Genomic DNA, 25,801 nt, shown 5'->3' on the forward strand with positions numbered 1-25,801 from the left:
AAATGAAGCAAGGTAGGTTGCAGTATATATAAATGACCATTTGCTTTACAAACGCTCTGCACGCCGCTTTCTTCGCGCTCGGCAAGTGTTTGCCTACCATCCCAAGACCTACGTACGACCCACTATTTTCCAGCCACCCGTTTTTATACGTTACGTACAAATAGCCATAAATTTGACGTGCGCCTCCCTCGCAAAATCGGCAGACTGTTTTGAACATCATTAAATCCTCGAAGTTCATTAACATCAGTCTAGCGTTCTAGACTATATGATAAAGATGTAAATGATCCACTTGCCCCAATTTACTTCTAAAACGATGACAACAGCGTGTGCGTAAGAACTATTTTGATAAAAAAACTATAACATTATATATTATGTATGTAGCGTGTCTGTTTGATTAAATGCTTACGTTCGCGTGATAAGGTCAAGTTTAACGGCCTAATTAACATGAATCTGTTGCGTAGATTTGAATAACCTTTTAGTAGGTAGATCATAATCACATGTCGCGCGTGACTAAAAAACACGTGAATTTATCTTAAGGTAAAATATCATTTACTTAAGTACCTTTTTTTTTATACCACTACGGTGGCAAACAAGCATACGGCCCGCCTGATGGTAAGCAGTCACCGCAGCCTATGGACGCCTGCAACTCCAGAGGTGTTACATGCGCGTTGCCGACCCTTTAAAAACCTGTACACTCCTTTTTTGAAGGACCCCATACTGTAGACCCTCGGGAAAACCTCGGAAGGGAGCTCATTCCACAGCCGGAGCGTCCGCTGGAGGAAATTCCTCTTGAACCGCACAGTACGCGACCATTTAGGTTCTAAGGTGTGAGGATGAACACCATGCCGACGGCGAGCGGTGCGGTGATAGAAAGCGGCCGTTGGCATCATTGGTACCTAAAGGTGTGATATAATATTAAAAGAAGAATGTCTTTTTAGTTACATATTTGTATGTTTTTATATCCTTGCATGGACGGTCAAGTAATATGATTTCTGTGCCACTACGTATATTATCGAAAATTGAGTCTTCTCAACCTTTTTACCTGTGGATAAATAGATCAGTAAAAGATACCGCTTTAGGAAAACAATAAAATTGGATGTTGCCGACTTTACTTCTATTTATATCATACAATTGTACGAGATCCCTAACGACTTTCACATAACTCACTCACTGTAACTTTGACAACGCATAAACAGGCACACAAATCAATATTTTTCTCTCAATATTGGGAACAACTGTTAAAGTGCGACGCAGTAATAATAAATAAATGTCTATATCTCAAAACGCCTGATATTTCATCATCGCGACGGGCTTTGAGGGGTTTAAATAAAACCAAATCTGGTCTTGTATGTCCGTTCCTCACAGTGTTTATTTGTATTTCAGCCTGCGATCGACTTTTGCATCGAGCGGCTGACGAGAGGCGAGTGGGTGCACATCTTTCCTGAGGGACGAGTCAACGTCAATAAGGTAATGGCAGCCCTCTTAAAATAAAATATAAAGCGCCCAAGTGCGAGTCGGACTCGCCCATGAAGGGTTCCGTACCATTTACGACGTATTAAAAAAAAACTACTTACTAGATCTCGTTCAAACTAATTTTCAGTGGAAGTTTGCATGGTAATTGTATATCATATATTTTTTTTAGATTTTTCATTCTGTTATTTTAGAAGTTACAGGGGGGGGGGGGACATATTTTACCACTTAGGAAGTGTCTCTCGCACAAACTATTCAGTTTAGAAAAAAATGATATTAGAAACCTAAAAAAAGATTTTTTGAGTTTCAGTTCTAAGTATGGGGAACCCTCAAAATTTATTGTTTTTGTTCTATTTTTGTGTGAAAATCTTAATGCGGTTCATAGAATACATCTCCTTACCAAATTTGAACAGTATAGCTCTTATAGTTTCGGAAAAAAGTGCCTGTGACATAATTGGACAGACATACGGACATGACGAATCTATAAGGGTTCCGTTTTTTGCCATTTGGCTACGGAACCCTAAAAAGTATACAACAGTGGCAGCGCGTCATACATAGGCATTAAGCATTTATTTGCTATTTCTTTAAAACCTTTTTTTTGTACTTGCTTTTGTAAGATGCAAGTTATTTCAAGTTATGCAAGTTAGTGGGACGCTAATTCTAATTCTGTATGAATGTAGGTAAGTAGAAGTACAGAGTAGCAGTTCAAACCATTTTTAGCCCGGCTTTTCAATGGTTCGTTCTACCAGCCACCTTTTCCACTTCTTTTTTTCCCGCATGATTCTAGAATGTCCATCAATGTCATTATAAAATGCGAAAACCGGAACTGATAACCATGTAATAACCGCTTAACATGACATGCGCGACTCCATACTTGAAGTCGCTATGCATAACGTAATGGCACCTGACACTTCAATTTCTATCCAAGAAAATAAGGGTCATGGACCGTAGGCCATCATACTGGCCCACTAAGATGGGCCAGCGTGTAGAGAGGGTAGTGGTGTCGGATGGCTATGGCGCGGCGGGATGGCAATGGGATGGCCACGGTGTCCGTTTTTCGTCCGCGCATCAAAGTGGGCCAGCGTTGGTGCGTACGCGTGACCCATTCCATAGTGCCTGCTTTCAACCATCGCCTGGCCATGTCGCTCAGCGCTGGGCCATCGTGTGGTGGAGCCGTAACCATCGCATGGCCATCTCGCTGGTCCAGCGCTGGGCCATCGTGTAGAGGAGCCATAAGAAAACCGATTTCTTAATGTGGCAATATTGAGCAGTAACTGCAGTAGCTGCAGTGTTGGCGTATTGTAAAATTTGAAGGGTTAGGTTGTTGGTTCCCTGTCGGTCACTGTACGGTTCCCTACTAGATGGTGTGCTCAAATTACTCCACCTATGCAATTAAAACTGCACGAGGCCATGCGCTTTGCGAGGAACAGAACCCTATGGAAGAACCTGGCCTTCAACACGATCCTCAGTATTGAGGGACTGACTGAAGAAGAAGAAGAAAAAGTCGGTTACTGGTACCGCGTAAGTTATGCGCGAGATCGCAAATCATTTTAGATGGTCAAATAAAGTCGTCAATCGTCACTTGAAGCACTAAACATGGAAATGGAACCTTAAGTTTCCTGATGATGTGAAATTATCTTCCCGTCCTCTCTAGTACCTACATGTGCCATCGAAACGGTAGACCGCAGTTAATGTCAAGGTCGGTATTCTGTACTCAACCGCAAACCATATTACGTTGGTGCTGTTAACTAAGGATTCTTAAACCTTAATGCAAAGACATAAGAGCTAACTATGGTCAAGCTAAGACTGTTAAGTACATAACAGATGCAATTGCTACTCGTCATACCTATTTCAATGATTTAGATGAGTCATACCTATGCAGTTTTATACCTTAATACTTATCTAGTTAGTACTAACAGCATTGCTCTTAACTATTAATGACCTTGGCTTGTATGTATAGCGTCTACATCATCTCCCTCGGGTTGTTCTGGCATTTTGCCATGGCTCATGGGAGCCTTGGGTCCGCTTGGCAACTAATCCCAAGAATTGGCGTATTAGGCACTTGTTTTTACGAAAGCGACTGCCATCTGACCTTCAAACCCAGAGGGTAAACTAAGCCTTATTGGGATAAGCAGATTTCCTCATGATGTTTTCCTTCACCGAAAAGCGACTGGTAAATATCAAATGATATTTGGTACAGTCAGAATCAAAAGTAGCGGATCAAATAACATTTCATAAGTATCTACCATTCTGTATATAACGGCTTAACAAAAAGTGATGTATTTAATATAGAACAACTAAGACTGTAAAATATATACTTTTGAGCGCGAATTTTAGAAATTTATCTACATTTGGAAAAGTTATCCGGAATATCAGATACTTTTGGCGCGTTGTTTCATCCGCTACTTTTGATGCTGACTGTACACAAGTTCCGAAAAACTAATTGGTACGAGCCTGGGGTTTGAATTGAACCCGCGACCTCCGGATTGAAAGTCGCACGCTCTTACTGCTAGACCACCAGCGCTTTATATATATACACCGTGTTTTTTTATCTTATATGGCCCTTACGAGCGTGTACACTTGCCTTAGGGCCTGTTTACATATTGATTAATGTTTAGTATGAGATAATACATTTGCTACTAAACGTAAATACTATCTCGGACGATTGATGTTCGAAATGGCATTGATATGTCACACTTTTCAATTGTTTTGTTTAGTTAAATGTAATTCCCGGTTACAATATATTCATTATTTAATTACTTTTCATAAAAAAATAATTAAAAGTTAATTTTTTTTTTTTTTTTATTAATTATGCCTTTAAGTTTCCTTTGACGTTCTTACCGATACCCCGAAGTTAACGGAATTCAATAAAAACACGGTGTATATATATCGAATGGTATAGCCCGCCTACGTTTGTAAGAATTAGAATAAGAAACACAGTAAAATCTTTTGTTTATTTTCTTTGTCACAAACTCTTTGTCATTAGCGAAGTAGGTCGCACGCGTCACAATCAATCATTTAGCTTTGTCGCTCGTTTACGCGACAAAGGAGCGACAAACGCTGTAACCGTAAGTGGTAAAAACCCGATTTCGAACGGCTTGCCTTTTATATTTCAAAGATTGTGACTCCTCCTTCTTGTCACAACATGTAACATTTTCTTGACCCCCTCCCTCCCCCTAAACGTGTGATGTAATTAATGGATGACCCCTAAAGTGTTTAAGTAATAGATATAGGTCGTCTCATCGCCGCCTTGGTCCAGCGATGGCAGCATGATGATTAGCAGACACAGACGTCAGCCAACTAAGCCAACATACTCAGTAAAATCCATTAGGATCGTTCGCCATCATGTTTTGTTTTACTTAAATCTTTTCAAATAATATCACACTTTTTTTCCTGTGTTTCAACTTTTTGGTAAAGACAAATTTAATAATCTACAATCATGGACACCCTACAAAACTTAATGAATAAAGATAAAACCTCTGTAACCGTTATCACAGTATAATGACTATGAAGAAATTAAAATGTCACACTTGACCGAGATACTATTTTTCTAAAGTACCTAATCTGACTCCGATGACATTCAATTTGACACTTGTCATGTATAAAACAAAGAGTATTTGGCGAAAGTATTCTAGTTGTAGGGTGACCATAAACTTCGCAAATAAATTAAAACTTTTTTTACAGTAAATAAATTAATTAAGGGCAAGGGCAATGACCTTCGATCTGAATCCCTTACTTTTCTAATGTTTTTTGTAGCTTATCATATTAACAGTTTTTTTTTCCGGTTCCGGTTGTCATATTGTACACAACACAGTGCCGACGATCCGTGAAATTAATCACAAATAAATAGGAAAACCTAGCAGTTTCACAAACACATCACGGTGAATGGAAAACAAAGTGACAACTGAGTGTTACTTATTAAAAACAGTGCAAAAAATAGAAGGATTACACAACAATTGGAGTACAACAACCTACGGTCGTTTTGAGGTTAGAAGTGAAGTTCATAAACAAAGACCTTAATTAAAAACTGTCACCAACTCGTACATCAAAATCAACTGTCAGTATCATCCAGTGTTGCCAGCGAGAAGAAGTAAAACTCACCACTTGACATATACGGTTCGTTACACGCAAAATATGGATGACCAATTCCAACTACTGTTCGATAAAATGAAAGTTGAAATGCAGAAGCAAACAGAAGAACTAACTAATACAATTACGGAAAAAATTGATGAAAAACTAAAACCTATTCTAGAAGAAAACAAAAATTTGCAAAAGAAAGTTGAAAACCTGGAGAAAAAAGTGGAGTATTTGGAGAGAGAAAAAAAAGCCAACAACATAATCATTCATGGGTTGAAGGAAGAGGAGACATCCACGCTGGAGCTAGTTAAACAAGTGAAAGAATGCTTTTCAAAGGATTTAAATATAAAAATAGAGGACTGGGATATTAATAAAATATACCGTATTGGGAATAATAATAAGACTGGGAAACCCAAGCCTACGCTTCTATCACTAGTAAGTAAATGGAAAAAGAGTGAAATCATGAAAAATAAAAAGAAACTCAAGGAGATATATGTTACGGACGATTACTCAAAGGAAACTCTAGAAAAGAGGAAAGCCCTACAACCCAAGCTTACAGAAGAACGGGAAAAGGGAAATATTGCCTTTATAAAGTACGATCAACTGATAATCAAGAATACCATCAATACTAAAGATAAAAGAAAAAGGGAAATATCTACCTCCCCGCAAAACGATTCTCAGCCAAGGAAACAACAAACATTAATGAATGCATCTAATAATTATCGAATAAATGCGTTTGATATAATGAGAGGCCGTTCTCTATCTCTCTCCAGCAACTCTGCTACCAACGAACAATAGCAATTAGACACCGGCGACTGGAAACAACAACTAACTAAAAAACAAGACAAGAATACAACAGAAACAAACCCCCCAAGCCGACTGGTCCTCGTGGGGGGAAAAGACCAAAACCCTCTAAAGATAGACAAACGTAACACTGAAATATACATAGCAACCTTTAATACAAGATCACTGCGAACTACTGAAAAGCTTATTGAGCTGGAATTAGCCATAAAGGATATTAAATGGGATATAATAGGAATTAGTGAAATGAGGAGATATGGCGAAGGAATAGAAGAATATCAAGAGTACATCCTACACTACAAAGGAGAGACACCCGGCCTGTACGGGGTGGGATTCCTAATCAAGAAGAGCCTTACACACAGTATTGAAGAAATCAAAGGAATATCTGAAAGAATAACATTGTTGAACATCACATTACCCTTTAAAAAAGAAGAAAAGTGGTCTATCATACAAGCATACTCTCCAACCGAAACAAGTAGTAAACTAAAAATCGAAAAATTCTATGAAGACTTACAAAAAACTATTCAAAGTTCCCATAAAAACATTATAGTAATGGGGGATTTTAATGGACAAGTAGGAATGTGCGGCAACAGTGGAGAAGAATTCACAGTGGGGAAATATGGTCATGGCGAAAGAAGCAAAAACGGGGATCGGTTAGTTACCTTTGCTTTACAAAACAAACTCAGAATCCTTAATACTTTTTATAAAAAGAAGAAAACAAAACAGTGGTCATGGATTTCCCCAAACAGCTTATACAAGAACGAAATAGACTTCATCATGACTAATAACGCCAAAATGTTCCAGGATGTGTCAATCATACACCATTTAAACTTTAATTCGGACCACAAAATGGTTCGCGCTAAACTAAGCGGCATAAATATAAAGAGGAACAGGATGAAGCACAAGGATACTTCTTCGCTTACTTGCACTCACAATAAGGACCAACTCATAAGATATTTACAAGAGTCAATAGGAAAAGATAAGCAAGACAACATAGCAACCCAGGCAAAATATGACAAATTTATAAATATTTTACAATCAGAAACTAAAAAAGTAAATTCAATAAGTAAAAGCGTAGTTTCCACGGAGACACAACAGCTGCTACAAGAGAGAAAAAAACTACTACAAAGCAAGGAAAGTAAAGCTGACCGCCTCAAAATAGCAGACATTAGCAAAAAAATTAATGAACACATAAGAAAAGACAAAAAACTAAAAAGACAAGATACATTAAAAAACATATTGAAAAAACCGGGGGAACAAAAAAGGCTATGAAAGAATTGAACTGTAAAAAGGATTGGATGCTAAAAGCAAAAACAAATCACGGAACCTATACAAGCAATAGAGAAGAAATGCTTAAAATAGCTACTGATTACTATAGAGACCTATACCAAAGTAACCACTCAAAAATAACGACAATTGGAAGTGACATAACAGACCCCGAGCCCATAACAAAAATATTGAAGGAGGAAATCATAAGAGCAATCAATACACAAAGAAGAGACAAGACCCCTGGAACAGACCAAATAACAAATGAACTACTAAAAGCTACTATACCGGCTATTACCCCTGCACTGACGGATATATTTAACGAAATTGTAGAAACCGAAAATATTCCTACAGATTGGACCAAATCAACTATAATTCTGTTACACAAAAAAGGAGATAAAGGAGAAATTGGCAACTATCGACCGATCAGTTTGTTATCGAATATATACAAGGTCTTTTCAAAAGTAATACTTTCCAGAATCACATCGACACTCGACGAAAATCAACCGAAAGAACAAGCGGGGTTCCGTAGCAAATATTCAACCGTCGACCACATCCATGTTTTAAAACAAGTTCTACAAAAGTACAGGGAATACAATAAAACCTACTATCTAGGATTTGTCGATTACAACAAAGCCTTCGATTCTTTAGAACATGATTACATCTGGGAAGCATTGCGTACTCAAGGAATCCAAGAAAAATACATACGCTTATTTAAAAACATATACTCCAAAAGCACTGCCCAAATCAGACTAGAAGCAACGGGAAAAGAGTTCTCTATAGAAAGAGGAGTCCGACAAGGTGATCCAATTTCTCCTAAGTTGTTCTCGGCGGCCTTAGAGATGATATTCAGAAATCTGGAATGGAATAATAATGGACTCAACATAAATGGCGAAAATCTGAATCATTTGCGTTTTGCAGACGATTTGATTCTATTCTCAGAATGTCCAGAAAATCTAGAACAAATGCTACAACAACTATCAGACCAAAGCATAGTAGCTGGCCTTTCAATGAACACAAACAAAACCAAAATTATGACTAACGGTTCACATAGTCACACCATCATGGTAAATAAGGAAAAAATAGACTATGTTGACGAGTATGTATACTTGGGTCAGCTAATAGCGACCAGTGATACTATGGCTAAAGAAATTGATAGAAGAATTGCCAACACTTGGAAAAGATTTTGGTCACTTAGTGAAGTAATGAAAAACCAAGACATGCCAATAAAGGAAAAAAGGAAAGTCTTTAACACATGCATCCTTCCGTGTTTAACATACGGTTGCCAAACATGGTCACTAACTGAAAAATTAACCAACAAAATTAAAGTATGCCAAAATGGAATAGAGAGAAGTGTAATTGGAGTAAAAAGAATAGATAAAATAAAATTAAACAAAATTAAAGGTATCACCAAATTCAAAGATGCGAACAAAGTATGTAAAACACTAAAATGGAAGTGGGCAGGACACATGATAAGAGAAAAAACTGATAAATGGACTAGGAAGATAACAGAATGGTGCCCAATAGGTTGTGAAAGGAACCAGGGTGGCCAATGGAAACGCTGGGAAGATGACCTCAGGAAAGTGGCCGGCCCAGGATGGACGAGACTCGCAAGAGATAGGGAGAAATGGAACTCTTTAGAGGAGGCCTTTGTCGAAAGACAAGCTGTTGTTACAAAACTCAGTCGTCGGAAAAGAAAAACCTAATATTGTTATCACTGTAGAACAGCAATAAAGGCTTATTTTATTTTATTTTTTTTATTTTATTTTATATTAACAGCAACGGCTTTAAGCAATATAGTACCCATATTTAGTTCAGAGTTCAGTCTTCGAGATATTTGCCATCAAAGTTAAACAATTTTAGGCAAAAAAACTGGTTTTCTAACCATAACTTTTGTCTTAATTAGTTTAAAATTAAATTCCCAGACCAGTTTTTAGAGACGTTAAAGACGAACCGAAATATGTAGATTTCGTACATGCAAAATCCTTCACAGCAATCGAGTGACGAAAAAAGGTTTTTTTAGACTTAAAAAAATATATAAAAATAAGTGTTCATTTCTTTTAAAATCCGGTAGACCAGAATGGAGATAAAAGATTAAAGAACCGATAGCCGTTTGTCTTATAATTCTATCTATAGTGCAAATGTAGGAGTAACGACTCAAAACTTGTCAAAAATCGATGAAAACCGCGGGGAGCCCCTTAAGGGGCGTTAATATCACAAATACTGGTACGAACATTTGCTTATAACTTACTGAATGTGCAGGCTTGCAGGCTCACGTCTCCTAAATCACCCTGTATAGGTTTTGCTACGCTATTTATCTACTATTATCTAATCAGTGGCTGTGCCAACTTTCAACACGGCGGTGTTTTTCAAATTCTTTCAGCATGAACCACAGGCGGCGTCAGCAGTTCACGATACAATCCTTTGTTTATTTCCGTGTGTATGCACATCGTAAACCTTATTGTAAAGAAAATAAGGTCCATCTCTAGTCAGTTCAGTATTGTTATTACGCAGACGGTTGCGCATTACTGCCATTCAGAGTCATAAACCATATATTATCATAATTAGCAGGCCATTATAGTGATATTCTGAATTATACGTTCGAGATTACTTATCTAACGCTTTATTATGATTACTATAGCAAATATATTAAAGGTTGTTTGCATTTTTCGAGCAACACCGGGAAGGGATTCGGCATTCGCACTATTTCCGCTCTGCGGAAGTGTCCGAAACGCATATCGGAATTAGTTTAGACATGTTTACCCAATGTCCCGGTAGATGGCGCTGTTACTTCCGTTAACTAGCGAACGTTAGTTCAACATAGTTGTATAAAGCAGGGGTCTACAAACCCCGGCCCACGAGGCGTTCCAACCCGGCCCACGGGAGGTTGGGGATCCCAGGCTCCAGGAGTTCAGCATGCATTTAGAGTGGAACGGTTCCTAACAGCAGCAACTAGATCCATGGTGGCCCGCGCGAAAGTTTTAGAGATGCAATATGGCCCTCGGGTAAAAATGTTAGGAGACCCCTGGTATAAAGAGTGTTAAACTTTCTTTTTTTTTTTCAGAAGATTTGTATGGAGATTGTTACTCGTAGAATAAATATACTTCTGTTTATAATTAAATAATAAAAATAAATAAAATAAAAATAGTTTATTAATTTAACATCGTATTTGTTCTTGCTTCCCCTTCGAGACGCTAGTGCAAAATTGTACACATGCCCAACTGGGCATAGCTCGGTGCGTGTTGTGACTCGTCCGTACACAAAAAGAGATCGAGGTGTGTAAAATTTGTCTTTGACGTGTGTTATTTTGTCGTCAGTACAAATTGGATTTTGTATGTAGTGAGTGAGAAGTGCGACTGTGTGCACGTTTCCCACTTTCCCCCGCAAAAAAAGGGCAGAACGATTTTAACGGTAAGTTATCGCTTGGGGTCCTACCTTCCGCTGTGTCGGAAGCCGGTGTTGCTCGAAGGTTGCACCAAATCGTCTTTCACCGTTAAAACGTTCACTAAATTTTATTGTATGGGATGTTTCATAGTTTATTGTTGTTACTTTATTGTTACTGTCCTATTTGTTGTATTATAGTAAAACATTTTAGCCCGCTATAATAAGGTTTACATATACTTTTTCTACTCCAGTAGGGCTAAGGTTGGCTCTTTATTATTTGTCACCATGCCTGTCCCGCTCTAACAATTATGTAAGCGCGAAAGTGACAGGCATAATGACAAGTGATAAAAATGGAACCATGCTGCCACCGCTGCACTTTTATTTGCCGATAAAATGACTACCACTAAGATCGAAATCAACTTCACAACGCGCGGCGCTCGGAGCCCGGCGCACCTGTCAGTAGTATCCTAAAAGCAGTGTTCTTAGGTATATTATACAACGGTTGTTTTTTTATTCTGACTGCTATGCAAAGATCTACAAACAAATATTTATTTCGATTTTATTAGTTTTAAAATTCTCGGGCCTGTCTTTACAAAACTCAACTTCGCCTCGTTTTGTATTTTGAGAACCATTATTATGTATTTTGACGACCGGTTTGGCCCAGTGGGTAGTGACCCTGCCTACGAAGCTGATGGTCCCAGGTTCAAATCCTGGTAAGGGCATTTATTCGTGTGATGAGCATGGATATTTGTTCCTGAGTCATGGGTGTTTTCTATGTATTTAAGTATTTATAAATATTTATATATTATATATATCGTTGTCTAAGTACCCTCAACACAAGCCTTATTGAGCTTACTGTGGGACTTAGTCAATTTGTGTAATAATGTCCTATAATATTTATTTATTTATTTATTTATTTATTATTATGTCCCTATTGCACAAAATGCTATTTCATAAGTACTGCAAGATTTGTATAGACGATCAAATACGTCAGTTTGGGTCGGCGCGCCCTACTCGGCGCCGGCGCTGGTCTCACGATCATGATAATTTGATTTAGCTGGACCCGGGTACGTCCTTAAACTACGTCCAAAAAAGAGGTATGGGCATTGTGAATGTCATCTCGCTTTGTGTGGTAGGGCACAGCACAGCGGATGTCATTCCAGATCTAGAGCAGGGCCCAACTGGGGAAGTACCTTCACCTTACAGAAAACCGCAGCCATAATAACACTAGACCCCACTCATAGTGTTGTGTTCCTGCCGATGAGTAAGGTTGACAGAGCTAAACGAGGGGGGGAGGGGTTTAGGGTCGGCAACGCGCATGTAACTCTGGAGTTGCAGGCGTACATAGGCTACAGAGACTGCTTACCATCAGGCGGGCAGTATGCTTGTTTGCCATCGACGTAGTATAAAAAAAAGTTGAAGTGGCAAATGGCAATAGGCTCCATTGCACGAGACCTGGGTGGCTCAGGGTTTTGACGGTTTTACGGTATTGTTGTTTTTAGGGTTTCTTACACAATGGGTAACAGGCGAAACCCTATTGCTAAACATGCGCTGACTGTCTTAGTTCACGTCCACGAATAACCTTATGAGTTCGCCCTAAAGAGAGTCCTCGCGACACATACATACATGCGGATTTGTCTACGAGACCCATATTTAACATTGTATTTATCAGAACTATTTTCTTGCCAAAGTTAATGAAAATTTGAAAAAAGAATTCTGTAGATATCATCTAACGTATAATATATACATACAAACCTAAATAATGTCCCGCTATTTAATCATAAGCCCTCTATGGTAAAAATGGTTTTATTATTTTTTAAACCTATCCAACGTAAATATCCAAAAATGTAGAACCGTTGCAACAATTTAACTGCCAAGTTCAAATCCAGTATTATCGAGTTGTATAACGGAAGCATCGATTCATTCAATAATCGTGGGAGCGTCTGAGACACACCACACCGGAACCGACATGTTAACACAATTTAGGAATTTGAGTAATTGAGTTTTAAAAATGTAATAAAACTACTAGCATCATTATGTATTGCGAAACGATAATTTACACACCAGTAGATCTACTTGACCAAGATTACAATTAGGTATACAATATCCACAAAAGCTAATCGAAAAGAAAAATTCATCGGCGTGTCAGATGCAACTTAAAGTCACGTGACTATTTAAATATATTATTTAACTTTCGATTGGAATTTTCTATCAATTGTTCAATTGTAATCTTGGCTAAGCCCCCAGCATTTTCAGACTTTTTATGCACTGTCAGGATTGTTTTGGAATCCATCGAATTACTCCAAGTGAGTATGCCGTACGACTTAGTAGAAATGTAAGTGAGCAAAGTACAAGAGCTTCTCTCGCTCTGCTAATGTTTTACGGACGTGGTGCCTGGAAGGAAGACCGGATTATTAGTACCGTATTCTTTTTTAAAGATCGATGCAAGGCCATTGCCATGGCCGGAATGTCGCTTTGCCAAGTTAACACCCAGTATTATCGACTTGGATGGCGTAAATGTCAATTCATTCAATAATCGAGAAGCATCCGAGGACTCGCCGCCGGAACCGTCATGTTAACACAATGCAGGAATTTTGGAGATTGAGTGTTCGAAATGAATAACGCTGACTTCACAACCCGTAGTATTTTGCGAACATGTGTCACATTAAACATACCAAAAATCAAAATAACAGATATTTAGCGCCAAGATCTGTGTGTCACCATTACTTAATCCCCGGGTAAATAATACAAAGTACGGGTATTCATAAAAATCCTTCTCTACTGTCCCCGCTTCATGTATGGCGTCGCGTTCACGTGGGACTAGGACAAATGGGAATGCACCCCGTGTTTTAAAGAAAATCCCAACTTAATAGATTAAGACAGGGGTTCCCAAAGTGTGCGCCGCGGCGCCCTGGTGCGCCGTAGAAAGTAAAGAGGGGCGCCGTGAGTTCTATCATTATCCGAAACCACAAATATTCGCGGGTACCTATTTGCGCGCTCGCATCGGTAAATAATATAGCGTCGTGTCACTCTTTTTCGACCGTGATTTTAAATTTACAAGGGCGCCGTTGCAAAATACTAAACTTGTAACTGCGCCGCATGTTGAAAAAGATTGGGAACCCCTGGATTAAGATATAAGGTGTCAAAAGTCAAATTACGTTATCCCCTCCGAACGGGTACGGTTTATTATAAAAAAAAATACTTAGTCTTAAATAATTCTTCTTATTATTGACTAACTATTTCCAGGAGCACATCAGATTCAAATGGGGCGTGGGCCGAATGATAGCGGAGTGCGCGGAGGCGGGCCACGCGCCGCTCGTGTTGCCCATCTGGCACGAGGGCATGGACGGCGTGCTGCCCAACGCCGAGCCCTACCGGCTGCGCGCCGGCAACCGCGTGTGGCTGGCCGTCGGGCAGCCCGTGCCGCTCGCCAACCTGCTGGCCAGGTAAGGGCGTGGGATGTGTGATGGCGGGATGCTGTGACACTCGACAACTTATTTACCGAGTCAGTAGAGTGTAAGTGTGGCCTAATCCAATTCTGCAGCACCGCTACTCACAATTCTAAACTAAATCGCAAAACAAATACATAAATCCAAGTTAAGAATATTAAATTAATATATACGAATGTAATGAAAACGTACGATCGTAATGAAGACCGTTTTATAAAGTTTCAAATACCGGCCGATTGAGACTGTTAAAATATTGCGAAGCATAATTTTAATAATTGATATACTTTAAACGCGATGTTTTGATCTTTACTTAATTCAAGAACCCGAAAGAAGTGAAATCTTCTTTACACTTTAGGGCCGTTAATTCGCCTCATCTTCATCATCACTTTTTACTTACATTCCCATACCTTGGCCAGTTTTTATTTACTTGACAAATTAAAACTTTTTACAGGTTAAAAGAATCAAACGCGAGCGAAGAAGAGACGCGGCGAGCGATCACAGAACGCGTCCAAAATGAGCTGATGCGACTGCGGATGAAAACGCATGAAGCACTCAAACGGGTGCTCGGCGTCGCACCTGCGTTACTGGCTGGCAGGTTTGTTTATTTTACAATAATATATATACTTACTTATGTCATTTTGCCTCACTCTACTGACATTGTCGGTCACTTAATATGAGAAAATTCGTAGGACCTAGGACACTCCCTTGCGGCACTCCAAAAGTCAAGGTTTGCTCATTAATTGTATAATCTCCCATCCTAACAGGCTGCGTCCTTCTGATGAGATAACTTTGTACTAAATAACTGTGTAGTTGGGTTCCTCTGATGCCCAAAAGCTACATTTTATTAAGAAGGCGGGCAATAAATACCATATCAAAGACCATTCATAGGTCTAAGAAAACTCCCAAAATTTTTATCACAATAAAATTGTGGGTGTAAATAGGAAAAAAGTTGTTTGTCCCACTGAGGATAAATAGGGCGAAATAATTCCCATTTGTTACCAAGGGTGTTCCCTGTTGATATCGTTAGGAATGAATAAATCCGTTCTTACAGTGGTCATAATTCCAATTAAAATTGTCGGGTAGGGTGACGGCACCAGTAATGGACACGGCACCAATTATGGACATTTTTTTCGTTGATCGAATTTATTAAGCAACTGTCCCGACATTTTTCAACTGGCAACACTAAAGCATAACCAATAGACGTTTGAGCTGTCATTTTGACACACGTCACCAAAATCGGCCATTTTGTTCTTAGATGGCTGCGAAGTCAAAATTCGTTACGCGCGGTGGTAATAAAAATCCGTTTTTATTATTGAAATCGTTAAGGAGGTGAGTACATATTTTTGCATGGTGTTATCTTGTGTTGTGTTGTAATGAGATTTGATGTTATTTTTACTGAATAATACTATATAGCAAGTAATTTGAGCTAAATTGAATATGTCCAATCACAGCAATAACTTTTTTGTGGGGTTTGTTCATTACTGGATTCGATATTTTAGGAAATTCAGTAATGGACAAGTGTCCATGCTTAAGTTTTTTTTTACTTTTTTAGTTTATTGTATTAAATTATTTAATTCGTTGCACTAAACATTTGGGTTGAGTTGATTTTGTGACTGCTCTTTATTTTCCAATAATGGACGATGTCCATAACTGGGTATTTTTAGTTGTTCATAATTGGGTTCTTTGTTTCTTCTTAGATGGCACCGAAGAAAAATTATACCCCCGAACAAATGGGGAGAGCATTGGATGCTGTAAGGATGGGAGAAACTATAAGCACAGCTGCCCTCCGGTTTGGGGTTCCTCGAATAACCTTGCACAACAAAGTGACAGGCAAAAGTCCTGCAGTTTGTGCTATGGGGCCTCAAACTATCCTTACGGCAGAAGAAGAGGACATTCTGGTAAAATGGTTGGTCGCAATGAGTGAAAAGCACTTTCCCATAAATAGACAATTATTAACAGAGAGCGTGCAAAAAATTATATTAGATCAAGGGAAGGCCAATCCTTTTACAAATAACAAACCTGGAAAAAAGTGGTTTTCCTCATTTTTAAAACGTCATCCAGATATAACAGAAAAAACAGCACAAAATCTTTCGAAGTCGAGGGATGACGTTACCGAAGAAGGCATACGCAAATGGTTTAATGAAATAACGACATACATAGAAGGTGTAGGTTTAAAAGATGTTTTAGATGACCCTAGCCGGATATTTAATACCGACGAAAGCGCATTTTTTTTGTCACCAAAAGCAGGCCGAGTTCTTTGTAAACAAGCAGAAAAACATCTGTACCAATTCTGCGGCGATGAAAAAGACAACCTAACTGTTTTACTCACTGCCAGTGCCACCGGTCAACTAGCACCACCAATGATAGTCTTCAAGTATGAAAGACTGCCAGCGCACGTAACAGCCACTGTTCCTGAACATTGGGGCATAGGAAAATCTGAATCAGGGTGGATGTGTGGGAGCACATTCTACGAGTATGTCACAAATATTTTCAATCCATGGCTAGAAGAGCAAAAGATACCAAAACCGATCCTGTTTTTTTTAGATGGCCACAGATCACATTTAACATTACATCTATCAGAATTTTGCTCCGCACACGGCATAGAGCTCATTGCTCTGTACCCCAACTCAACCCATATCCTTCAACCAATGGATTTAGCAGTGTTTGTTACCAATTCTAAGCTGCAGCTGCTGGCAAAGAGGCAAAGCCTCAATAAATGTTTAAAAATTACTGAAAACCAGATGGTTGATTGAAAGTCTGATAGTATAACTTGGAAATCTAAGACTGATCATGTTGAAAGTTCAAATAGCGTTACCTAATAATAAAAGTTGATTTGTGACATCATTTGTTTCATTTATGTGTTCAATACAAAAGTGTCCAATAATGGATGTTCATAATTGGGTCCATGTCCATGACTGGGTGTCCATTACTGAATTTTTGATGTCCATCAATGGTGATTTCGTAAATTTCAATTTATATATTTTTTATTAATTATATATTAAACATACAGGATTTTCGGTTTTGTTTCAATATTCCTCATGTATTTGAGTGCCGAAAAAAAAATCACCATTTTTGTATCGTCAAAAAACATTCCATTTTTAAACGAAATTCTAATTTAGTGCGCTTAACATGTCCATGATTGGTGCCTTCACCCTAGTTAGACAATTTTCTGTTTTGACATTTTGCTGTGACATCAGTTAGTAACTACCCTCATTTCTACAGGACAGACATCCTAACGCAGCCGACAGACACACACGGCGACGGCGATTACGCACACAACCACACCAACGGGAAAGAGAAGGAGCCAGAAAGAGAAAAAGACAAGGACATCTAGTTCCTTTACCTTAAGTGTACCGTGTATGGATTCTGTGGCTATCGGGTCCTGCGAGAAAGGTTGCATGCGAGTTTCTCCCCTTAGCCCTTTAAAGGCAGGTGTCAGGAATTATGCAAAATCGAATCCTATCACTTTGAAATAAAGTTCATAATCAGGTGGGAAATACCCTTTACGCAGGTTTTAAACCTGGTATGTATGTAAGTACATTAGGTTCACCAAGGCCATTTACATGGTACGAGTATCTCGCCTCTGTCTTAACAGGGAACCTGAAGACCTGTGCACACCGGACGCGTGTGCGTAGACGCGCGTTGTATTTCACAGATCTTTATTGGAGACGGCACACCGCTTGCGTGACGTGTGCGTGCACGGTTTCAACATTCTAGTGCACGTCTACAGCTACAGCACATGCAGCTTTGGCCTTTATTGCAAAGCAATAAAGTCCATTGAGTGTCGCTGATTGAGTTTGTCAAACGATTTCGCCTCAAAGAAACTTGTATCAAGTAAATAAGTCTTTAAAGTGATAATGTTAAAGGAAAATCTCAACGGACTCGAAAATGCCTGTGGACATTTGTCGCTCGAAATGTTGAAAATGAAAAGATGATGGAGCATAATTAAATATGCAAAATATTTCTAACCAAAATATGTAATGGAGAAAGGGTATGGAAACTTTAAAGTTACCAGCCATAATATTTAGCTACGTAGAACCGGTCCACAATGCTACCTACTTATGTCTACTTTATTTAATCATCATTTCTCGGCTGGTCAATGAAATCGCTCAGAAAAATCTAAGTTTTATGGCTCTGGTTGTGGTCTGGTCTGGTCTATCTCGGCTATAGCAAACCATTGCATTTCCATCCGTTAAAATAAGAACCCTAAGCACGAATAATTTCGTACATTGGCACGCCATTTTCTATCCATCGCACGCAATTATATTGCTGTCTCGCCGGTGATGCAGCGGTCAATGCCACTGTGTGAACGTTACAGTAATATACGGCGTGTCAACGTACGAAACTCCTTGTGCTTAGCGTCCTTACTGTGACAAAAGTATGCAAATTTTTCTGACAAAACGAGCGACAAACGACCATAATAGCGCGATGCCTTCGATACCGACTTTGACAGTGTAATTATTATTTTGACAGCAAGAAAAATGTGTCTCGATTTTGACAGGAAATGAATTTAGCTATCAAATGTAAATCAGGCAAAAATGTCACAAACACTTAAAAATACCGTAAGTTGTCTTACTTTTTATATCCAGTGATACCTATACCTACTGTCAAGGTTCTGTAAAGGATCCTCTATAAAACTAATTAGTAGTAATAATTAACCATATCAATTTTGTGCGGCATCGCGCGAGTAAGAGAATTTTGTACGAAACTTTACATTGTTAACTTATAGATAGCATGCGGTGTCTAATGATATGTATTGGTAATTAATATTACCGACCATTAATTAATAATAGTGAAATAAAATTTATTTTGTATTTGTCAAAAATACGAATTTTAAATAATGAGTGGGCAAAGTTGGACTAGGGTGGGCAAAGTCGTACATTTTTACTGTACTGACGCTTAGCATGAACCATGCCAGTTTTGTGTGTGACTAATATTAATGCAGTGACATTAAGCCATTGGTGGCTTAACTTTTTTTTGTGTAATGCCATTAATGTGTACATATCATTAAACGACCGTGCAACCGGAAACGATGCAATAGTAGACGTTATGTTAAGTATTATTAGGTAGGAAATCGCTCGGCACGGGCCGTGCGAAGGCGTCGGTGCTGTTATTATGCTTAGAGTACAGTCAGCAGCAAAAGTATAGTAAAATATAAAGTGTAGGTGCGGGCAAAGTTGCCAAATACGAGTGTCTCAACTTTGTTCAATATTTTAACATGTAAAAGTTGTGTAAGTCGTTGTCTAAGTACCCTCAACACAAGCCTTATTGAGCTTACTGTGGGACTTAGTCAATTTGTGTAATAATGTCCCATAATATTTATTTATTTATTTTTATTTATTTAAAAGTCTACCTCCACTAAGGCTTTTACAAATTTGAAATGGATTATTCTTAAAGCAATAGAGGTGTCTGTCGATCATTTTAGGCACTTGTTCCGCACATCACTTATGTCGCTGACTGTATGAATGTTGTACGAATTCTTCTTAAGGCTATTTTTGTTATTTGTACTTGTTTTGCTTACCTGTGATGTGTAGGACTCGCGCAGTGGAATCTTGTTACTTTGCTCCAAATGATTCTAGTAACCTAGGAAAACAGCAAAGGTATTGATCAAAATAATGACTAATGAGTACATAATAATAGTACAATCGTAAAAATTGTCAAATAAAGATAATATTTTTTTATTTATATAAATCATGTTAATTAATAGTAATTTGATAGATACCTTTTTCCTTCTATATCCTATTGCTTAATTTTTGTATGTTTATATAGTGCAATAATATCTGATAATTCTAGGCGGGCATAAAATATATGCGAATGGATTTGATTACAATGATTGTCACATCCTTACAAGTTGCTCTATTTATATATAACTTATTGCAGGTGGTAATCATAAACGTATGCCGTAACCCCTTTGGCTAAAGTAAGTTAGGTTATCGGTAATAGTGGGCAAAGTTGCAAGTTTCCCGGCATCAGCGCCGACGCCGGTGTGTGTGCGTGAGTGGTGTTGTGTCGTGATCGGTGTTATCCGTGTGAGTATCGTAGCCGTTCCGGCTGCCGTTCTCTAGTCTACACCAACGAAGTTACTGATTGCAATGTTATCCCGTTTGGTGTTTTATATGACATAGGATTTGGCTAGTCGGACCAAGTTAACTCTCCGCTGACTATGCAATGACAGAGGTCAGTTTCATCATAAACGTCAAATGACTGAAATTATTACGTGTATAGCGACACATCTTGTCGCGTCATAGTCGATGCAGATTAAACTTAGACGGACTCCATAGATGTCTTCGCAATAGAAGTGGGCAAAGTTGTATTCAAACTATTCATGTTCTCGTCTTATTATGCTCTTTTCAATTTATTGCTTTCATGAAATTAATAAAAAAAAATATTGAACTCAAGTATGTGGATAAGGTGTACTTACTGTATACTCTTCTTAACCTCTCTTTGAAATTTGTATCAAATTATTTATTCAAATAACTTTTATTAAAGCTCGTTACCTATCCAGTTAGGTATTATTTATTGATAACTTCTATTGCTATCGATATAATTTAACTGTCATACATAACACCAACAGGAAACTATAGGAGTTTTTATAAAAATACTCTTCCTTTTTTAATGTATTTGCTAAAGGCAACGGTAATAGAGTAAAACGGCGGCCCATTTCAAGCGTAACAACATATTTTGTAAAACATTTTTAAACTATTTTCTACAAAAGTTTACCCATATAGTGTAGATATTACACTTGTATCATGTGCAGTTACTGCGAAAATGTTGGGTAATGCTGCCCGATTTAATTGAAAATTGAACAAATATTTGTATAAATGTTGATGACATTTCATACACGGCTGCTGAATTTTAAGCGTCCAAAGGACGTCTAATGTTCAACGTTTTCGTAAGTTGACTGTACTATCGGCCGCCATATTAAATGTCTGCACCAAAGACCTTTTATAGCCAATTATATCGAACCGTTTTAAAATATATTCTACCACGTTTTTTTCAAATTATTAAAAATCATGTAAATAACGATTGATATGTTTGAATCTTATTTAAATTTTAGACGTAGGGCTTGACAGTCGAACGGCATTCCTATTTGAGTGACACAATTGTATGCCTCGGGAGGCATTTTTAAGTTTAAAAAGCACGCATTTGGGTTAAAATTATTTTATCGTTGTCTTGTTTCTGACCACTTTTTCGCGCTTGGATTTGTGTTTTCTATCAAATAAAAAAATAAAAAAACGAGTGCTATTGTATGTCTTTCTAGATGTAGATTATATTACATACTATTTAACATGAGAAAAATTAGATTCCTTCACATTTTTTGAGGACAAAAAACATGACAACGAAAATAATTTTGACCCATTTGTTAAATCGCCTTGTGAACTTGTGCCTCGCGAGGCAAACGATGTTCAGCTTCTATGAATTTGTATGTTTTGTGATACATACTTCGTGAGGCATACTCAACATGTAAGTTCAAATATGGGCATGTTTTAGACCGCCTGCAGAGAAAGGCTAAGTCCCTATGTATTAGCACTAATTTAAGATTCTATGTTTTAATAGCGCTATTGGTTGTTGTTGTATTTTAAGTACATATTATGTCAGTTAGGTTAGTTTTCCATGGTGCGGCGAGGCCAATTGACGCTACAAGTTTTTATTCAGGCAAGATTGGTGCGTTAACAACTACGCTTAATTAAACTTTGCTATATGCGATAAATATTAAATATTGTAATAATATACATGCAAATATTGTAGTAATCATAAGTATGTATTTAATGGATGTTCTTTAATGATTCGAAATTAAATTATTCTTAATGGGATCGGTAGAAGATAGGTCGATACTGTAGATAACGATTTAATTCTGCATCGCAATACCGATACATTATCCCTATGTTTGCTCAATCTAATAATATGAGCAAAATTGAGTTAATTCGCGAACAGTTTGGCAAAGTGGGCAAAGTTATCTTACGAGAGTAAAATCAGACTAGAATTACCGATATTATCAAAAGTGGGTAATAATTAATACTGTCTTACTATTCATAAGGGCTTGTTGCTAGGTCTACATGAATAAAGTATATTTGAACTGAACTGGGCAAAGTTAAATTTACTACCAAAATTGCACTTAAGAATCACCAATGTTGCCAGAATACAAACGTTTACAAATACCGCCGCGCCTTGCTTCCTACGCCAACCAGTCTTCCGACCGCCGGCGCGCACAAGTTTGGGTTATTTAAGTGTAAGTGGTAGGCTGTCAGAATACTAGATATTGTGAAAAGCAGATGTAATAAAAAATGTAATGTCATAATTTTATTAGTTTATGAGTATGACATAATGATAATATACCATTGACTGTTCAAGTTTATGGTTGAAATATACTTCAGTAAACACGTCAGTTTTTAAGGCATACGTTGAACAAGATCTCCATTCGTATTCAGTCATGTAATGTCTAATGTGTATAAAAAAATCATACATTTTAACCATATAATATGCTAATTATGCAAATATTATTTGCATAATTGGGTAAAGTTACCTTAGCAAAGTGCAAAGTTAGCGGGAATTATTTTTGTTGCCCAATTAGTTCTTGAAAGCCATTTATAGTCAGACAATACGTTGGCAGCGATTTTGACCCAGACAGTTCAAGTTCAAGTGTTATTTTAAACGTCAGACTTCTATGAAATTATGACGTTTACTTAACACTTGCACAGGCTGGACTATCAAAATCTCTGCCATCTTAGCTTGGTCTAACTGTAGCTGTTTAGTGTACCTTATGCAATATTGTAATATGCATATACTTAAAATATACTTAAATAATTATACTACCTACATGCTACGGCATGGCAGTTTTTTTTTTAATTTCAAAATTGACGTAAGATTATTTGTGATATTATTACATCTGCTTTTTTTATATTTCCTGTTATGCTTGGTACGTCGTTGAAATTGTGTATTTATGTGAGTAAAACTATAAATTAGCGGGCGGTAAGCGCCATACGACTGAATTGGCACTTAGATTCATAGTGTCAATGTCACTCAGATTGCCAGTGCTAATAAGGTTTAAACTACTAAATTATCTCTACAGAGGGCGCTTGTCACATACAGATGAACGAGTGAATGTGAGCGCAAAATATTAAGCTAAAAAATAAATAAAAATCTTGAAGAAACTTTTTGGTCCATCTTGCAGTTGGCGGTTCAACTTGCTGTTACGAAAAAAAAACCTACTATGAGTAGTTTCAAAATCTCAATGTTACTACATGATTTTTTTTGCTATGTACGTGACCTTATCTCTCGTCCACATAGGGTAAACCGTCTATTACTGGCCACCTTATACTAAAATGGCTAAAATAAGAATTATATTTATTTATTTACACAATTCAAGTAAACTAACGGACCCGGGTACGTCCTTAAACTACGTCCACAAGAGAGGTATGGGCATTGTGAATGTCATCTTGCTTTGTGTGGTAGGGCACAGCACAGCGGATGTCATTCCAGATCTAGAGCAGAGCCCAACTGGGAAAGTACCTCCACCTTACAGAAAACCGCAGCCAAATAACACTAGACCCTACTCATAGTGTTGTGCTCCTGCCGGTGATTAAGGTTGCCAGAGCTCAACGAGGGGGGAGGGGTGTTAGGGTCGGCAACGCACATGTAACTCCTATGGAGTTGCAGGCGTACATAGGCTATGGAGACTGCTTACCATCAGGCGGCTGCTTGTTTGCCACCGACGTAGTATAAAAAAAAAAACTAAATAACTATCGTTCTGATGATTAACTCAGATTATGTGATTATTAAACAAAATCCCTTTTAGTATAAGGTGGCCAATAATAGACGGTTTACCCTATTTTGGGATTCTGCGCCTATTTCATATTAATAACAATCAGACAGAGGCGTATCTGTACTAACAAACAGTGCATTCGAACACTATTTATTGACCACAATAAGATCTGAATCTCTTCAAGGCTAGAGTAAATAGGTATCTCATAGGTAAGCGTGCTCCACCGTAGACCGCATCATCACTTACCATCAGGTGTGATCGTGGTCAAACGTCTGCCTATCCTCCATTAAAAAAAAAAAAGAGTATAATTTTCATCCATCTGTAGCGTAAGCCTGATCAAATGGCGCGAATTATCGTTTTCGGTGACAGTTAATCTCTGGTTGGATTTAATGCTCAGAAACGCCCTCTATGTATTTTTATCCTTATTAGTACTGTCAAGTGTGAAGAAATATATCGTTCAGCCGAGGCGTGGGCGTCGCTATTCAATACGCTTTTTACTCGTGTATTTTTTTTCGAAAATAAAATTGATGGACTGGTGTATGATGTTTCTTTTTTACCTAAACCACAGAATAAACAGTACTACCGTACAGAAATGGCAGTTTTTACAAAACCGAAGTTTGACAGCGATTCAGGGACGAATCATGATGTCCCTTTCTAATGTAGGGCACTATCCCTTTCGGCCATTTAGGGTTGTCAAAATTCAAGTCATTATCTGTGGTGTACGCATAGCAGTGTTGTCACATCTACCAACTTTTTGGTACATCTACCTATTTTACCTGCGTTCTACCCATCTACCTCCCTCGGCGTGAAATTTACCTATTTTTCAAAATGGTACAATTGTAAGCAATTCTCAATACATTACTTAATTTCTACCGAATTTAGATTCGATTTAATGAAAACTTGCCAAAGAAACAGATTATACAAGCAGGTTTATTACCTACAAACAATGAAACCTTTGTCTCAATTTCTTTAATAAACATGTGTACTAACGTCATAATATTAAAAACTTATAAAGTAATTCAAAACATTTTATACTCATTTTTAATCATAAAAATGTACCTACTTCTATTGAGTGGTAGATCTACCTATTTTTCATTTTAAACTCCACCCATTTCTACCTATTTTTGCACCCTGTTCTACCATTTCGCCAAAATTGTATGTGACAACACTGACGCATAGGGACGTCGAATTGTGCCAACCTTAATAATTGCTCTGAGCAATGCTGGGGGCCTACCGCGAAATCAGAAATTGGCCAATTGCGGGGATCTTTCTCTTTTACTCTCTCTAAGACGTAATTAGAGTGACAGAGAAAAATGCCCGCAATTGACGAACTTCGATTTTCGCGGTAGGCCCCCTGAGCCGGACGGCGCCTGCCCGAATGGAAGTGTCGCTCCACTGCTTAAACCATTTAACAGCCAAAGACATCCACAGATGGTCGGTTTTAAAATGAACCTTCACGTACCTTCGTAACTACTGACGGAGATCGTTTGTAGTTTTTATGTTCACACAAAATTGGGGTAATATTAAAACACCATATCAGAGTCAAAATGTATTTAAAAAAAAAACAATATGGATGCGAATTATACAAATA

At 37.9% G+C, this 25,801-nt stretch overlaps 3 protein-coding genes across 3 annotated transcripts in view; all 3 read left to right on the plus strand.

Annotated features, from left to right (window-relative positions):
- The window catches only part of LOC133527737 (tafazzin), a 45,793-nt gene extending 21,046 nt beyond the window's left edge, over positions 1–24,747 (plus strand). The window contains exons 4-7 of the mRNA XM_061864885.1: positions 1,384–1,467; positions 14,245–14,444; positions 14,899–15,042; positions 17,670–24,747. Of these exons, the coding sequence (XP_061720869.1) occupies positions 1,384–1,467; positions 14,245–14,444; positions 14,899–15,042; positions 17,670–17,781 (540 nt within the window). The 3' untranslated portion in view covers positions 17,782–24,747. The remainder of the gene's footprint in view (positions 1–1,383; positions 1,468–14,244; positions 14,445–14,898; positions 15,043–17,669) is intronic.
- LOC133527738 (uncharacterized) lies at positions 5,303–6,657 on the plus strand. The gene has a single exon (XM_061864886.1). It carries the CDS (start codon positions 5,605–5,607, stop codon positions 6,343–6,345), a length of 741 nt encoding a protein of 246 aa, XP_061720870.1. The 5' UTR covers positions 5,303–5,604; the 3' UTR covers positions 6,346–6,657.
- On the plus strand, positions 15,534–17,286 carry LOC133527735 (uncharacterized). Its single transcript, XM_061864884.1, has 2 exons — positions 15,534–15,776; positions 16,145–17,286. Exon 2 carries the CDS (start codon positions 16,145–16,147, stop codon positions 17,198–17,200), a length of 1,056 nt encoding a protein of 351 aa, XP_061720868.1. The 5' UTR covers positions 15,534–15,776; the 3' UTR covers positions 17,201–17,286.
- Positions 24,748–25,801: the final 1,054 nt, after the last annotated feature.

This window comes from Cydia pomonella, chromosome 18, assembly GCF_033807575.1.
Source record: "Cydia pomonella isolate Wapato2018A chromosome 18, ilCydPomo1, whole genome shotgun sequence".
Lineage (NCBI taxonomy): Eukaryota > Metazoa > Arthropoda > Insecta > Lepidoptera > Tortricidae > Cydia > Cydia pomonella.